We start from the raw sequence: 17,152 nt of genomic DNA, 5'->3' as shown, positions 1-17,152 counted from the left end.
TTAAATATGATACTCGCTACCAAAACACAACTTTATTGATTAAACACCAATTAAAAGATCAACTGAATGCAGGACAAAGACGTTTCAAAGAGTGTGGTACAAGTTAGGTGTTAAATTTTTAAGGAGCTGTACAAGAAGGGGAGGTGGCAGTTAAGACAAACAATTTTCTCTCACAAACGGCTCCGATACAAAAAGGTTCACGTAGAGATTCAGGAGGTTTTCAACACACTCATGCAATAGAAACATTCTTGAGCAAGTCCCATGTGAAGTATTGCAGAAATGGCTCCAATCACTCTCATGTTTACATTTGAAAACATAAGAAAGCAACAACAAATTCTTCTCTAGAATACAAAATGTGTTTGTTTTCTATGAAGTCACTGGAAGTTCACCAGGAGGAAAGTTTCTCCCACAGCAGCTAAGGTCAACAAAAGTCGTTCTTTGAAAGAGCTGTCAAACATTTCACTGATTTCCTCTCTTAACTCCCTCAGCAGAGGTACTGTGGACTTACCATCTGCATTCAGAATTCTCTCAAAAAGTTTACTCCAGAAATCACTGTCAGGGGTCCTAAAACAAACAGAGCAGCATTCAGTGGAACAATACACACACATACACACACACACATATATACAACGTGTCTATCAAGGTCTCCATTTATATTCAGCACCAAACATCCTGGGAGAACCATGCCTGAAAAAATAATTTCACTCACCTGAGTAAATATAAAGGAAAACTAGGAATGTGATGCTCATTTTATATGTATGGACCCCATTCTCTTTCTCCAATAGGTTTCTGGATAGTAACTACACAGGTCTAAACCAAATGTTTATACAGTTGCCTCTACTAGCATACCTGACCACTACCATCATTCACACTAAGCCACAGCAGTTTTAGTTTACAGGAATTATCAAGAACATTTTTGAACCAAACAACTTGGGAAACTCCTTTCATTAATAAAGGGCAGAGGTGAATCTTATTTACCCACTTGCAAGCTAAGTTAACAGGGCAATATTAAAGGAAAGCTGCAAGGAAAAAAAAAAAAGAAAAAGGTGGTTTACAGCCAGTTTTGCTTCCTTTTTAACCCACCTTCCATCTGCCAGCGTTCTGTACAGATAATATTTTGGAGACAATTAATAGTAATAAATCCCCCTCTCTCCCAGATGTACCCACACAACACGAATAAAAAGGTTAAGTGACTCATTTAAGTCTCAGAAAACTGATATTAGAGCAAATCCTTTGTTCTTCAGTCTTGCACTGCTACTGACTACTGAAGCATTTTTCTCCCTCGAGCTAGGAGTTACAGTGGCTTTGAAACAAATTATCTGCCTCTGCTTTATCTAAGTGACTCAAAAAACAGCAGCAGCCAGTCTCAGAATGAATCCAGCCTGTACTATTTGTGCTATTTCACTGGTAACTCTTATATTTGCTAAAACAATTAAGTCAATGCAGAACCTAACCAAGAAAACAATATACAAGACTCGAGTCCATTTTCTTTGTGGGATTAGATGAGCAAGAGGTGTGGCAGAGGAGATGAAGTGTTGCTAAGGAGGTGTCAAGAGTTCTGAGTGACAAAAATAGTCCTAAAAATTCAAATGCATATATATCCTGACTTACATAAACCTGCACAGATGAAGTTTCCTAAAATAGTAGTGAAAACAGAAAAAAATCACCATATCCATTCTTTATTAATGGTAAAAGCCCCTCCCCTGAAAAACAGGCTGTCAGCATTATACTTGCAGATGAAAAAACCAACTTGATCACAATTTAGATTCTACCTTCTCCTAAATCTCTACCACAATGTTTCAGTGGTTTCCATTCGTTCTGTCACCTTTTAAGTGGGTTCTCTTTTATTGAAAGCCATTGACCTTGGAAGAAAAATGTTGTGCTCTACCCTGCAATTCCCCACTGCTTCAGTATTTTGCTGAACTGGTAGTAAAATCAGTAGCTCTTGCAGTCATTCTGCTATATCTACATTTGTTTAATAAAAATAATTAAGTCCTGTTTAAAAAGCTTCCTTGAGATAAGAGGGTCATGGTTGTTGTATTTAACACCAGTCAGCCTTCTAGCAAGAAGCCTTATTTCTAGCTGTCAATACCTGAATTCTCAGAACCATTTTGAGGAAAGTTACTCTGTCAATAAAATCCTTGAAAAAAAAATACCCCAAAACAAACCACCAAACCACCAAACTAACTCAAATGAACCTCAAAGAAATAAAAAAATCACTTGGAGAACTTTGTGTTCAAAGGACAGAAGCAATGTCATCTTTACAAAAGTAGAATTACTAAAAACAACAGGAAGAAGAATCCTGTGTCTTCAGGGGTGTTACAGTGTCACCAGCACGTGTGGCTGTATGCACAGGATGAGACATTGATCTCCATCAGCTGACTCTTCTCCCAGGGAATACTCAGTTGTGGAGCCTCTTCTGGTGGATGAAGGCTCCCTACAGCAGTGAATTTGCTTGTCACAGATGACTTGAAAGCTTCAAACTGACTAGAGCAAATGTCATCAATCAATAAGAACTAGACAGACTAAAAGATCCATGTGTGAATGGAAATGGATTCAGTGCAAATTCCTTATTCCCACATAATGAAATAGCTCATTTACACTGTTGATATAAGACTTCAGTACAATGTGTAACTAAAGCACTTATGCAGACATTTATTGGAATAACTGATATTGAAAAGTAAGTATAGATAATGAATGATAAGTCTATAACACTTTCAGAAGCAAAGCAGAAGAGAGGGTGGAAAATAAATTCCTTATTTGTACTCTGAACTCCCAAATTATGAACTGATGCATGCAGGGGAGCGAGAAGCCATTACAGCCTGGTTCCAGCTCCACAGAACTTGTGCCCAGACTTGATCTTCTTCCTGCTGTGTCTCCTGTAGCCCTTCACAGGTCTCATTCCTCAAGACTCCCTCCAATTCCTACCTCAGCCCAAAATCCTAATTTTTTCAATCCAGCATCCCCAGCTTTGACTACAATTCCTTTCCAATATACTTCTCCCCTCCAAACTCCACTGACAGACAGACAGCCCTATCCTTCCCAACTCAGACTTACAATTCCTCTTGCTCCAGTTATTCAGACAGTTACTGCTCTTTTTCCCATACCCACATCCTGATCGTGTCCCTGACACCATGTCCCAGCCTTCTCAACTCAGGCTTTATGTGGCTTCATCTGCAGTAGCTCAATTTAATCTCCTGCAGAATTAAATAAAGGAAATCATAGTAGGAAACCAGACATATACCCAGTTAAAAAAAAAAAAAAAAAAAAAAAGACATTTTTTCCTCTGTACACAGCTTAAGAAGATTGGATTTTTTCCAAAGGCTGAATACAGCAAACTGGGAGATGTAAGCAGCGCAGGTTGCTAGGGAACTGGACAACTCCCACGCTGGTAATGGGTTTTCTTAAAGCAATGGTCCTAGGAGTGATCCATGATCCTGAATCAGATACCTGTCCAGCAACTGCTGGCATGAGTGCAGAGTTCTGGAAAATCCTTATGAAATGCCAAGGCAAGAAAACCTGCAGTATGTGCCTAACAAAATAAACAACTGTTCAGTCTAAGAACAAACAAAGGGCACAGGAAGGCAGAGCAGACTGATAGTCAAAACATGCAGCTAAAAGAGAGCAAACCAAACATACCTGAGACAAACAGCAGCTTCCAAAAAGCAGCTGTTTGCACACTTGCATCTTAGATGACAGTTTTAAATTATTTTCTTTGCTGCACAAGTGTACTGTTTCTACATCTGTTACACCCGGCCATCAGTGTCTTAGTAGAATGAAAAAAAAAAGCAGAAAGCCAAACGAATCCATTTCTGAGGCAACATGCTCATGTGATCTTTGCCCCTCTCACCACCCACCCACTTACAAACTTCTCCAAGCTTGATCTGTAAAGGTGCTGACTAAGCCAGTCTCATCTGAAAGGATGGAAAAAGCAAAATCATCTCAACCACATTATTCATATTCAACTTAAAATTGTCTCCTACACAGCACTGAAGCTACCAGTGAACAAGTCCAACAACTTCAGAATTTCAGGCCCCACAAAACCAACGCTTTTTGGCAAAACCAGCCCCAAGCTGCCGTACATTCCAAGCTCTGAAGATAGTACAGTCTAACCTCTGAAGATAGTATCACTATAAAGAAAATGAAGTTAGAGGTCTCTTCTTCCCCAGCAGCCCCTTCTGCAAAAGGACTTACTTTGATAAGTTTTGGCTGATTTTCCAGATGGAATTCTCCTGATAGACCTGGATATGATCCCCAAACAACAGCAAATGGACTATATCCGCAATGCCAACCAAGTCTACCTGTAATCACAACAAACACCAGAAAATTCAATGTCTATCACTTCTTGCTCTTACTGCTTTCACACATTTAAGTCGGAAGCATCTTTACACCAGAATCTTCCAGAGACCTGTTAAGCAAGAAAACTTCAAAAGGTAAAATTCTGATTTCATTGTAGGTTTCTAAATAAATACAGTAGCAACAGTCACTGAACAGCACTGCTAATCCTTTCATTTAATGCCAAAAAAGTCCATCAGATGCAAAATTCTCTTTATTCTCTATTTATTGATCAGAGCTTTCCACAGCGCTTGTAAGTTTTAACTTAAGAAAATAGGTTTTGTAAAGGAAACACAGAAATTAAGATGTCCTACTAAATACAGACTCACCTGATAAGGAAGAGAACTTTCTGCCAGAAGCTGTTGTCCGTGAGGGGTCTGAGCTGTGGGAAAGTTATAGGGCAAGCTGACTCGAGCCAGTACCCTCAAATCCAGACTGTGAGAGAAATCCACCACCTTCAGAGCATTTGGCACCTCCTCATTAGAAAATGCATCGCAGATCCTGAGCAGAAGAAGCACATTAGGCAGAAGACAATCCAACAAATTTTGCTTTTAGAATTAAATGTAACAGCATAGTGAAGGCGAGCCTTAGCCATGTCAATACTCCCCTCCGATGGCTGCTGTCAGAACTACTGCTGCTAGGGCTGCCCTGGATGGCAAGAGCTCACAGCAGGGAGCTTAGGGATGATAGTGCTGTCTCCACAGTAAACAATAGGAAACAATAAAAAGTTGAGGATGATGCTATTTTTGTATTTGTCACAATTATCTGAAACAAAGTCTGTGGACTGTGGGAGTAGTGTGATGCCTTTTCACTGGTCCTGAAATGATGAGCCAGACACAGGTGATAAAAAAGAGGTTATCTTTGGAAGGATCCTTATGGTGCACAACACGCCAGATGAAAAGCGCTGAAGGTGCACACATAACAAAGCAAATGCAATTTTTATAAGTTTAGCAAATTAGCATAACTGACAAGAATCCTCAATTAGAGACATAGGTGATGAGGTAATTCCCCCTGGTTCTACCCATTTCTGAACAACCCCCCTCAGATAGGAACTAAACTTTGTTTATGAATGTGTCTTGAAGAGCTGGTTTTCAGCCTTGGCTCTCAGAGAGCCTAACATTGGACCCTGGGGCTTGGAGCCACTGGGGAATTTATTTTGTCTTTCTGTCTAATAGAGTAGGTTAAATGCTAGCTATGAATGTAATAATAGGCTACAGAGCTACAAATATACATATGTAAAGAATATAGAGAATAGATAAAAGCAAAAAGGCAAGAATCAATTTGGAATCAGTGTAATGTTTTACACTTCTCCCTCTCCATCTAAATCTCAAAATACTTGATATAAAAAATAATTAAGCTTGATAATACTTCTACAAACTTCTCCTAGTCTACAGGTGAGGAAGGACAAACCGGAAGGGCAGGGAGGAATCTCTTTATTGACAACTGCCAAGCCAACAATATCCACATATCACAGCTCTCATGACTACTCTTCTTACATACTTGTATGCTCTGAGCTTATTTTGTAAGTTGTACTATGCACTTGTCCTTTTGCTATCTGAAAGACCCCCAAACCATTACCCTAACTTTTTGGCAGTTGTTTGTTTTGTATTTGCCACAGAGAAATACAGCAGGAGGTATCCAAGTCCATCAAGCCACTATTAGATCAGTGACTTCCAAAACAGGATGCAACACCCTAAGGGATGTGCAAGACAACCCATTGCAGGATGTGAAGAAAATATTAGAACTTGCATAGTACAGGTATGTAATTTATAAATAATTATGCAAATAAGTTATTAATAAAATAATCACAAAGAAATTATAAGTAAAATATGTTGAGAGTATGTATGTTAGATGACTGTAGGCTCAAAGTAAATTTAAATTTAATAGCTATTTTTAGCATATCAATGATAACTAAGAACAGCCCCAGTGAATTTATGTAATGGAATTATACCTGATTCATTAGACATTCTGGTTACTGGCTTCCCACTGATGCCTGAAGTTTTTAGCTTTTATGTATTTTTCATGTATTTGTAGTTCTGTAGACTGTTAAATGCCTCAGTGTAACTTCCAGTACTTTTCCAGCTTTCCTTCCCACAATGAGCAGGCACTTATTAACACATTCCTAAAATTTTGTTGTCTTGCCTGTAAGTTCTCCAAGGACACTTTACTTTGTACCACATAATCACTGGCATAATAAAGGTAGAAGAGGAGGGTAGAACCCAAGGAGATTACATAACCAACTGCTCCTCTAATTGGACAATATTGACCAGACATTCTATTTGCCTGATCTTATCAATTGCAAGGATCTAATTTGGGGCACTGGTTTTTGCCATATTATGTACCTGAAGGCACACAATCTTCAAGTAAAGGTTTGCTTTTATATTATCATTCTAACATGGTCTGGAAAAGTTTGTGCTTTATTTCCAGACATCACCACACTTAGTTCACAGATCACATTCCAAGGGATACGTGACTTTGTTAACATAACATGGGAAAGAGCTTAAAGAAGAAAATTAGGTCGGTGCATTAAGGTACAAGCTGGACTGCAGAGGAAGCCGAACACTTTGTTTAGACTATCTGGATATTCCAGTCCCCCCTGTCTTCTGATCTCCTGGGTTTCAAGTATGTAAAGACAAGTTACGAACTATATTGGGACTTGCATTAGCGGTCAGAACCTTGGTAAAGCAGAAACTTAAAAACACAGCAAACCATAATAGCAAAACCATTTTGTTGAACATAAGTTTTACAAAGTCAATGTATACTATTTCTACAGGAAGGCTTATTCCTAAATTAAGTGTTTTCACTCTTATCAGAATGCACTGGAGCCTAAAAAACCTGGACTGCAGAATTAGGCCTGTTTTGCCAGTGGGTAGGTTCAGCACAAGAGGCACAGAAACCAACTTAAGGAATAGTGTAATTTTCTATAATGCAAGACCTTAAAGAATTACACGAGGAGAAGTTCAGCAATGCACCTCATCATTGCTGCCAAGGATTGCCTACAGCAATGAAGATACAGCACCAGTTACACCCTAAGACTTCAGCACCCTCCAGAGCCACACAGCAGCTGGGGGACCCTGTCACAGCCAAGCACTGGAGATCCCCTCCCAGAACTGGGAATTCCTACGGGTGCGTCCATCCACAAGCAGAGGCTTCCAACTGTGCTGGGACAGGGCCCAGCTTGACCAGGGGGCAATAAACAAACTGACCCACTTCCAGTGCAGGAACATCTGGGGTCAGCCTCCTCCTGGCTTCCTCCCAAAGCCTGGCCAGGGCTCAAGGAGCAACCCAGAGAATTGCCTTTGCTCCTATACCCCCAAAATCCAGGTACGGCCTTATCTGGTTTCTAAATACAGGAAAGTGAATACATGTTTTGACAATGAGTGGATACATAGATGATACTGCTACTGAGTCTTTGTTAATGAGCAGATACAAATAAAACATTTGGTTGGAAGGTCATCTAGAGATCAGCTTTGGCTCAGGGCCTGCTGTTCAGGCCTCAGTGCTTCAGCTCAAGGGTAGAAGTTACAGCAGCGCAGGAGCTTTAGCTGAAATAACTGTTCTGTACCCTCCCATCCTGACAGGCAGAGACAAACCTGTCTCCCAGAAAAAACACCTCTGGCCTCAGATCTCCATGGACAATCTCAGCTTTGTGCAGCTTCTCTACCACATGCAGAAGATCATGAACAACCAAGAAGATGATTTCCTTTGTGATGAACTTACGGTCACGGAGAATATCCTGAAAAGAGAATAAACATCTGTCTCTGTACCTTTCTACCTCAGATTAGGTGAAATATTTATAGCTCAATTTTGTTTCATTATTCATTTGTACAGAGGTAACAGTCCCACCATAAATTCACTATAATCAGATTTTGCCCAGACAGAATTACAAGAACTGTAAGCTAGGAAACATTATTACTCAAAATTGGACAAAAGACCAGGAGGAGGAAATTGAACTGAAGACTGAAATCACTACTGAATTTCAGTCGTATTTGTATGCAACAATTCAAAATGCACTTACAAGACTTAAAGTGCAAATCATTCAGCAAGACATTAATTGCTATGACCTTGCTGTAGCTGACTGGAATGTATTGAAAGAGGTCATATTAAACAACAGCTTTAGATGCAAATCTCGCTGTGGAATAACATGTGGGTTTTGGCTCCAGTCCTTTATGACTCACAAAGACAGAAAATGTGAAAAATTGGTTCAAGATTGTCTCGGAGAAGCACATGATCTATGAATGAGAAACCAGACCCATCTGAGGCATTAACAGACAGCCCTGATTTGTATACAGATAAAGCCCAGAGCATCTGTATTGCAGGATTAGACAGGAGAAGCTCTTCAGCAAGGAGCGTAACACCTCTCCAAACTCACTACTGGCACCCAAGCAGGAGTTTGGACCTTCCAGCTGTCCCTGGTTTGTCTGTACTGACCCTCAGTGTGAAGCAATTTGTATCCTTGTGCACAATGGCACAGCCATCCTGGTACAGGTAACAGCTGCAATTCTCACTGAAGCTCTGGTCAAAGTCAGAATTCAAACGCTTCTGTAACTCAAGGGTGATATAAAAATCCCAAGGCACAGGCTGAGAATACACCTACAAGAAGGTACATAAGAAGAACATTTATTTTTGGAATAAAGTGAAAATTGCTCATTTTCATATTCTTCTCATCCTCTTTTTTTTCACCCTCCCACTTGATCAAGGAAGACATTTTTCACAGTCATAAACTTTTAAACTATATCCTCAATTAGGAAGAGGACTCAAAGTAGCAAACTTCTTGCATGGAATTCAGAAATTAAGAGTTCATATTAATGGATGAGATTTTACCAGTTCACATTTCTTGTACAATAACCATCATGTGTGTTACCTTTATTGCAAATCCCTTTGCATCCCACTGGAAAATGCATCCAGTTGGAATGGCAAAAAACATCTTGTATTCTTCATCGTTCCAATATTCCATTTTGATGCAGTAAGTCTCATTTCCTGTGTTGAAAGTTTACATTCATGAACTGTCACAGTAAATAGCTCTTCCCAAGTCATTCCCCACCTGTGGCACATAAAACTAAGAGGGTGGATATGAGCCATAATTCAAACCCATTAGAGCACAAACTCTGCACTGCAAAGGGTCTGGCACACCTACCCAGCTCAACGTCTTTCTCAGGCTCCATGAGAGGCAGAGCTCCAGCCTCCAAGTGAAAATCTGGAGAAGCAGTCAGTGATGACAGCACAGAACCTAAAAGCTTTTTACGCTGTTCAGGGCTCCACAGGAACTGAGCCACATCATCATCTAAGAAAACAAACAACACGTGGAGATGAGCTGAAATTGTGTTAACTCTCTGCAATTTGGTTGTATCTGTCAGTAAAAGTAAGCTGGATACTGGAAACTTTCGATCCACATTCTGATTCATCTCTTAGCAAGTCAACTCATCTCTTTCCAATAGTTCTGGGAAGTCAATGGGACCCTTGTCTTCAAAACTGCCTTACAGACTTTTATCATGAGGTCTCAAGGATTCTACTGTAGCATCATGCAAAATGTATCTTTCACAAGAGACAAAGCTCTGAATTATTTCAGCCACAGCAGAATTCAAACTCCTTCTGCAAATCAACAATCCTTTTTTAAATCTATGCCCATAGCAAGTGATTAGTTTGGGGTTTAGGGAAATTTAGTCCTTTGATTATAGCAGAGGTTTTATGTAAAAAAAGGAAAACAAAGTTGGATTCCAACTCTGCTGTTCTCAGCAATGCTAAGAATTTATTGGCTTTTATGTCCTGGAAGACACCTGTAGGACTAGACTTATTTTCCTTCTTAAGAGAACATAAGGTCATTCAATAGATGAGTTGATCTGTAAAAACCAAGATAGCCTCAATGTTTACTCTGCTTGATCATTTGAGATAAAACACAAGAACTAGATAGCCTCTACTGCCTTCTCCCAAATGCCATGGCTGAAATGAGGGAGAACATTTTAAACTTTCACAGTACACACGTAAGAACCAGACTATCTACTGTTATGCCCCCACTTATTTGAAGAGCATTGCACTAAGTACTGCTCAGGAAGCAATTCTGTGAAAGAGGCAGGAAATAGTGTAGGCTGGAGGCTACAAAGTGTTCCATGCTTTTGCCATCACAAACCTAGGAAATTTACTGGTATATTTTGTGGGAATAAACTGACAGACATCTGAAGTAACTTTTATTTTTTACACGGTATTAAGAATTACTATATCCAGGGTGAGAGCTGCAGTTCAAGGGAGATGTGAAGAAATCAAGAAACAAAGGAACTAGAAAGATCCAAAGTTTAAGAAAAGACCATTAAAACATCTGAACAAATGCTTCCTTTTTTCTGAAGAGTTTTTTCATCTTGCTCTAAACTTTAGTACATATGATAAAAACAAGACAAAGATCCATCCAAAATATCCCAGCTATTTAAGTGCCATGATTTCTAACTGTATTTTCCTTCCAAGTCCCAAGCATGCTTCATCATAAAATAGTGTGTAGGCACATAAGAACATAACTCTCCAGAGAAGATATACTGAAATTTCAAATGCACAATTCTAATAAAGCATCATAAGCCAAAACCAAAGCAGTCAAAGAAGGTTAAACACCTTGAACACCATCATCAAACACACATCTAATTCCCCAGGCCAGATTTTGAAGGCTTTTTGTGACCATTTCTGTTCTAACTGTAATCTAAATATTTAGAACAGAAAGAAACAAATGCCTTTAACTGGAAGAAAAATAAGCAAAGAAATTGACAATTTAAGTATCAGTACTGCTTTCCATCAATAGGAATAAGAAGGATACTGTGAAGCAGCACAGCAATTTACAGCATAGTTAAAATGCAGATTTAAACCAAAATTATGCAACTTGCACTAGACTCCAAATTCCTATTCATTCCTTTCAAAGTAGTAGCTTATCAGCACATCAGGAGACACACAATATGATGACAGAGAAAAAAGAAAGACAGACCAAAACAAAGCTACCTTAGCAGTTATTACTGTCATCCAGTCCCAATTTTTAATTTGGAATTTGACCTCATTACTCCCACAGACTGCATGCTTTACTACCCTAAGTAACTTCTCTGTCACCTTAACACTGACATGCTTTGGATGCTGACAAGCATCCTGTACTGCACCTCCCTGCTACTTCAGACAAGGGAGACAAGTTCAATCACCAGTCATAGTAATGGGAAACACACAAAGCAGAGCGGGAAGGACAGAAAAATCCCCACATTTAGTGACAGGTGCAAGTTATTTGTTGTGAATGAAATTCAGTTTAGTACTAACCAGTAACCCCTTCAGCAGGCAAGCTCTGAGCCAGCTCCAGTTTCTCACTGATCTGCAGGTATTTAATAGCAGATGTTTGTGTAACAGAGGATAGAGAACCTCCTGAGACCGAAGCACCTGAGGAGTGAGTATCTTCCAGGCTTGCTTCCATGATGGGGCTGTAAATAAAGCCATCAAGTACTCAGATTAAGCAAAGATACAAGTTGTAGATAACATCGCCCCGGGGACTAGGAGATGATACTGTGCACGCCCAGATTTAATTAACATGAAGGAATTCTTTCCCATCCCTAGCAGAAAGCTGGAAGTCATGTCAGAGCTTCATTTCAGTTTTGATGATTGATTATACTCAGAATCTTAGTCTAGAGATGATTTCATTAATCTTCTTTTCCACCAAATTTATCTGCTACAAAAGAAGACATCCTGAATATTTATCACTACCTTTGCTAAACAATTTCAGTGCTTTCAAAGCAGTGAAGGGTTGGGTGGGAAATATTTCTTCCTAATTATAATCAGCAAGGTTTTCAAGGAACTTCCTAAGTAAAAAACGCATTCAGCATGGTATATATGTTCACATCCTAAGAGCCAGCAAATCAACTCAGCTCTAGATTAAGAAATTCTCATATACCAGATGAATTTTCTTCACAATGATAAAAGGGTTTTTCTTCTCTCCAGCATTTTTACTCTGTAGAAGAACTAAAGTACAAACACTATAATCATTTTATATAGTCAAAATAAGTACAGGACCCAATAGTATAAAAGGAACTGATGATTCTGCTCTTCATGTTTGATAATGAAGATAGAAAGCACTTATTATTTCTCTGCAATTTATTTGGTTAAAAAACTTGTAATTAAGTCCCACAGCACTAACGCAAAAAGCCAAGTGGGCTTGCTATTACCTCTTCAATCTGCTCAAGGCAAAATGGACCCTGAGCTATAGAAATGGCTCTCTCCACAATATTCTGGTCTTTTCAGAAAACTCCTTCCTCAGCAACACTAAAACCACTACATGAAAGGCATGCAGGAGAAGGAGCTGTAGGTCCTTCACTGTAAATTACCTCAGTTTCTTTACACTGAGAACTTCAGTGTATGCCTCTTCACCCACTGGGGTCTCCTGATTCAGAGGTGCACTCTTGGATTCTGGACTATCTTCCTTCAGTTCACTCTGAGAGAAAGCAGGAGCTGGGACTCTCTGAGCTACCACCCCGTGAAAGGGCGTTGAGGCCAGGTGGGCAGCCCTGTTAAAGTCACACGTGTCCTCTGGGTTGGCACAAAGCGTCTTGTTCTTGTAGGAGCCGGTCACAATTGCATCCTCACTCAAACGCTCAATTCCATTCAGCTCATCCTGGAAAAAAACAGAAAAGACAGTGAAAGCCTGCAGATTTTAGGACAAATCTTTCTTTTCTATAAAAGCTGAACATTTCTCTTCCCTTTCTTCCACTCCACCACCTTCCAACATGAATAGGACTTTCAGCCTTCAGGAATTCTACTTAGCACAGAATCCCAGAATGGCCCGGGTCAGAAGGGACCTTAAAGGCCATCAACTTCCACCCCTCACCATGGCAAGGGACACCTTCCACAAGTGCAGGTTGCTCCAAGCCCCATCCAACCCGGCCTGGAACACTTCCTGGGACAAGGCAGCCACAGCCACAACGTGATATTGCCAGTACAAGCTCATCATCACCCCCTTCAATTACTGCCATGCCAGGCAGCACTTTAGAATCCTCCTTCTTCACACGTGATGCCAGCCCAGCCAAGCTGACTCCGTCTGACAGCAGCACACGCTGCCTTGGTGTCTCCTGGGCAGGAATCTGCCATGGGCTCAAGTGTTTCCTTACACAGCCTCCTGCTGCTGCTGCCGTGCTTTCCTTGGCACTCAGGGAATCCACAGGATTACGAACAGCCAGAGGCTGACGGGCACTTTTCTGATGGGCACGATCTGCTGAGCAACTAAGAAGAAGTTACAGTCAATTACATATTTATTAGAGCAGCTGCCCATCTCCAACAAATTCCACTCAAGAGCTAAAGTCTAGTGATCATTCCAATCAACCAATTTCTACTCCAGAACCAGCAGTAAGCAACAGATACAGCTCTCCAGAATGAAGCAAGTTCATAGAGCAGCTTAAATAGTTCTAGGTTAAAGAACAGAAGACTATTTCCTCATCAGGGACTCTGACTAATCAAATAAAAAAAAAACCAATATAAACAAAACAAAACATACACCCACACATCCCTACAAGAAACAGTTATTTCAGCTGCTATAGCAAGGATTTGATGCTTCCCTTTGTCTTCCCTCTGAAATCCAGGTCTTGAATAATTCTACCTTGTATTCTGATTTGTCAAAGTAGAGGATTCATCAAATATAGAGAAAAATGGAACAGCAGCTGGTGGGGGAAGCAAACATACATCTGTAAAGAAAAACCAAGAGGCTCTATCATATCCACAGTTCTTCCGAAATAGCATATCTAACTCTTCTTAAAATAGTTAATATGCAGTTCTAAAAGTATGGCTCCTAACAGGAAGTTCCAGAGCTGGCATATAAAGAAACCCATTTAAAAAGGTTTGGTTTTGCCACGTTAATGAACCACCCCTTTACCACCATGTTATGTGAGCTAACTTGCTGTGTTTAAACTATGCTTCAGAATTTGTACATTTTTCTGCAAGACTGTCTTATTCCTCTGTTTCTCCTTAGAGTTTAAAAATGTATTTCCACTGTGGCTGTCTGGGGATTCATCAGGAGTCTGGATAACCACAGTCAACAACAACAAAAGTCAACTCTGATCAGAAGTAAAGTTCTTCAGGATTTGACCTTCCCAACAAAACTTATAAAAATCAACAACATACAGTTTTGGGATGCATTCCCCTAGCCAAATCTCTGAGGAAAAAGGACTTAAGGTAGTTATCAATCTCATGATAGTTTTAAACTCTTCTGAAATGTTACTGAGACTGCAAACATCAAAGATGGAAGAAAACTTTCCAGCTACTGAAAGAAAAATGCTCTTCTTCTTCTTGAAAGTCCTTTCAAATAGTGACAGTTCTCACATCTCAGATGCTCCATGATTTGCTCAATAAGGTAAAAGGCACTATTAGCACACACACTGTCATTCTTCTAATCCACCTAAACTTTGGGTTTTACTTTGCTGCCTTCTTGGTATTCATGGAACACTTCCCTTTAACCAGAGCTTCTTGTTAATGGTAAAAAACTTGACTACTTACCCTCAGAACAAGATGGTTTATGTAGCTGAGTATCTTCATAGACCTGGAATTCACTGTGAAAAAGACAAAATAACCGAGTTTGTATTCTACAGACCTTCAGAAAACCTAAATAAACTCTGTAAAAAAGGCAAGCCAAGATGACAAATGATTCTTGCAAGAAGTTAGGATCCCTCAGACAAATAATCAAACAGACTCAGAAAGAGCACAGATCCTGGTTACAGGCTGATGCCAGGCTATATTCCATTCTAGCTGAGAAAACAGGCTGCTAGTGATCCATGTTACTAATCGTACCGACATAGCCTCACAAGTGTTCTCCCTGCTGTCACAAAAACCCCTCTATTACCTTTGTGACTGAGGCTGTTTCTCCCCATATTCTTTTGCACTGGGAAAAGTAAATCCTTGCATTCCCAAAGGTGTGGAAGCTGCCATTACCTCTGCTGCCTGTGGAAACAAAGCCACATTTCAGTTCTACAGTGGTTGCAAGCCTACAGAAATGCTTGCAAGTGGTTGCAAGTTGTACAGAAATGCAAGCCAGGCAAAAAGGTTCAAAACCATGAAGATAATCCCATTTAGCCATTAAAACCCTGATAGAAAATGGTTGCCTTTAGCCAGTTTTATTTGTACTTAGCTTACCTGCATGAACAAAGTAAAGTCCACTTTTATTGCATAGTGAAGTTAAAAGGCATCATTTACTCTTTGCAACCATATTTATACTTTCATAGGAGATTTTAGTTACCCTGCAACTATTAAGGACATATGTAAGCAGTTCAGTAGCTTACAAAGTCACAACTCTGTTTCATTATTTAAAGTACTTACTGTGAAGGCATTGTTTTGGAAACAGAGAAGGAAGAGATAGAGAATATAATTTACTAGTGAAGAATCCTTTCAAAAGAGGTTTAAAATGTGTTAGAATAATATCAGAAATTCTTCCTTTTGGCTTTCTTGGGTACTTTTATTTAAAATTGCAGCTATTTGCAGTTAAACGAGGACAATACCTGTTCATGTGGTTGTTGCTGCTTGTTATCTTCTTTCTTCTTTAATTTCTTTTCCAGCTCCTCAATTTTCTTTTGTATTTCTTCCTTCTTCCGTTCTATGGCTTGTATTTCATCTAAGAAAAAAACACCTCTAAGGCCCAGTGCCTATTACACATACAATTGGTGGCTGTCATACAATTCGGCCCCCTGTCAAGGAGCCGAAACATCTGGCGGTCTTTCCCTGTCCCACAGCTTCCACATAAAGCTTTTGAATGTGTTACTGTATCTGCACCTCACAGCAGTTAAACAACTACTCCTGTAGAAACAGAGAAGCAGCTGCAGTAACAGAAGCAAATACAATTTTATGATTCCATCTGGAATGCCTTACTTACTCCAGCCCACTTTGGAACATACCCTCATCTTTCTTTCTCGCTTTCTTCCTGTAGATTTCAGCTCGGATCTCTTCAAAAGAGAATTCATCCACTCCAGCATAAACTTTCTCTTTGCAGTACATGACCATCTCTTTCTTGGCCTGAGCATCCTGCTGCTGATGCTGCACCCGCTGCAGGGGGTCCTCCCGCTCCTCAGGTTTGCGAGTACTTAACACACGGTTTATGCTGGGCTCAATTTTGCAGGGAGTCCTAAAAAAGCAGGAATTTATTACTTAGGATTGGTGAACTTCACTGTAGCACAGAAAAGCAGGCATGGGAGACAACAGGACTAGTTTCAGAACCTAGTTTTGGAGTAGTGTAAAGATATTCTGTTCCATGCTTAGAAAAATGCATGAGAAAATTGGAATGAGCAACACCAAACTACTCAGAATTGTGTGATAACTAAAACAAAACAAACAACAACAAACAAAACAAGACAAATCCAACCTAAAGTGTCTATAAGGTACAGTGAAAAACAAAATTCTTATGATGTCTGAACTGCCCAGCATCCTGCAGCAGGATCTGTTCAATTTAGTTCCATTGAGCTGTGTGACCACAGGCATGAAAAGTCCCTAAACTCTGGTTTATAGGATGATTATCTGGGAGAAAAGGGACACAGGAGAAAAGGGACTTAAAAATGGACATTCTTGGTCCAGATGAAACCTACATGCTGATTCCAGGAGAGAAGCAATGCTGGTACAGCTTTACAAACACCAGCAATCCAGCTGACTTCAGCTGGACAAACTCAAATGTGGGAGTGATGATAAGGCAAACAGGTGCTCTGATTATTTGGGGCTATAAAGCTTTATTGGAGGAGTGCGGGGATCAATACCAAGATCCCAACAGGGTCCTTTTGCCAAGAACTCTGTATGACAGCTGATGGCATGATTTGCATCACATTTAAAGTTTCAGCATAACACT

At 39.9% G+C, this 17,152-nt stretch overlaps 1 protein-coding gene across 6 annotated transcripts in view; it reads right to left on the bottom strand.

Annotated features, from left to right (window-relative positions):
• BUB1B (BUB1 mitotic checkpoint serine/threonine kinase B) overlaps nucleotides 1-17,152 on the bottom strand; it is a 45,432-nt gene continuing 28,280 nt past the window's right edge. For all 6 annotated transcript variants that reach the window (XM_077179734.1, XM_077179735.1, XM_077179739.1 and 3 more), the window contains 15 exons: nucleotides 16,215-16,441; nucleotides 15,822-15,934; nucleotides 15,170-15,267; nucleotides 14,827-14,879; nucleotides 13,934-14,018; nucleotides 13,449-13,560; nucleotides 12,669-12,955; nucleotides 11,614-11,771; nucleotides 9,473-9,619; nucleotides 9,200-9,315; nucleotides 8,767-8,928; nucleotides 7,929-8,071; nucleotides 4,665-4,836; nucleotides 4,195-4,301; nucleotides 1-564 (listed from right to left, as the gene is read on the bottom strand). In XM_077179734.1, the coding sequence (XP_077035849.1) occupies nucleotides 375-564; nucleotides 4,195-4,301; nucleotides 4,665-4,836; nucleotides 7,929-8,071; nucleotides 8,767-8,928; nucleotides 9,200-9,315; nucleotides 9,473-9,619; nucleotides 11,614-11,771; nucleotides 12,669-12,955; nucleotides 13,449-13,560; nucleotides 13,934-14,018; nucleotides 14,827-14,879; nucleotides 15,170-15,267; nucleotides 15,822-15,934; nucleotides 16,215-16,441 (2,170 nt within the window). In that variant the 3' untranslated portion in view covers nucleotides 1-374. The remainder of the gene's footprint in view (nucleotides 565-4,194; nucleotides 4,302-4,664; nucleotides 4,837-7,928; nucleotides 8,072-8,766; nucleotides 8,929-9,199; nucleotides 9,316-9,472; nucleotides 9,620-11,613; nucleotides 11,772-12,668; nucleotides 12,956-13,448; nucleotides 13,561-13,933; nucleotides 14,019-14,826; nucleotides 14,880-15,169; nucleotides 15,268-15,821; nucleotides 15,935-16,214; nucleotides 16,442-17,152) is intronic.

This window comes from Agelaius phoeniceus, chromosome 6 (assembly GCF_051311805.1).
Source record: "Agelaius phoeniceus isolate bAgePho1 chromosome 6, bAgePho1.hap1, whole genome shotgun sequence".
NCBI lineage: Eukaryota > Metazoa > Chordata > Aves > Passeriformes > Icteridae > Agelaius > Agelaius phoeniceus.
The sequence above is the reverse complement of the archived record's forward strand: the minus strand, read 5'-3'. Positions and strand labels throughout refer to the sequence as shown.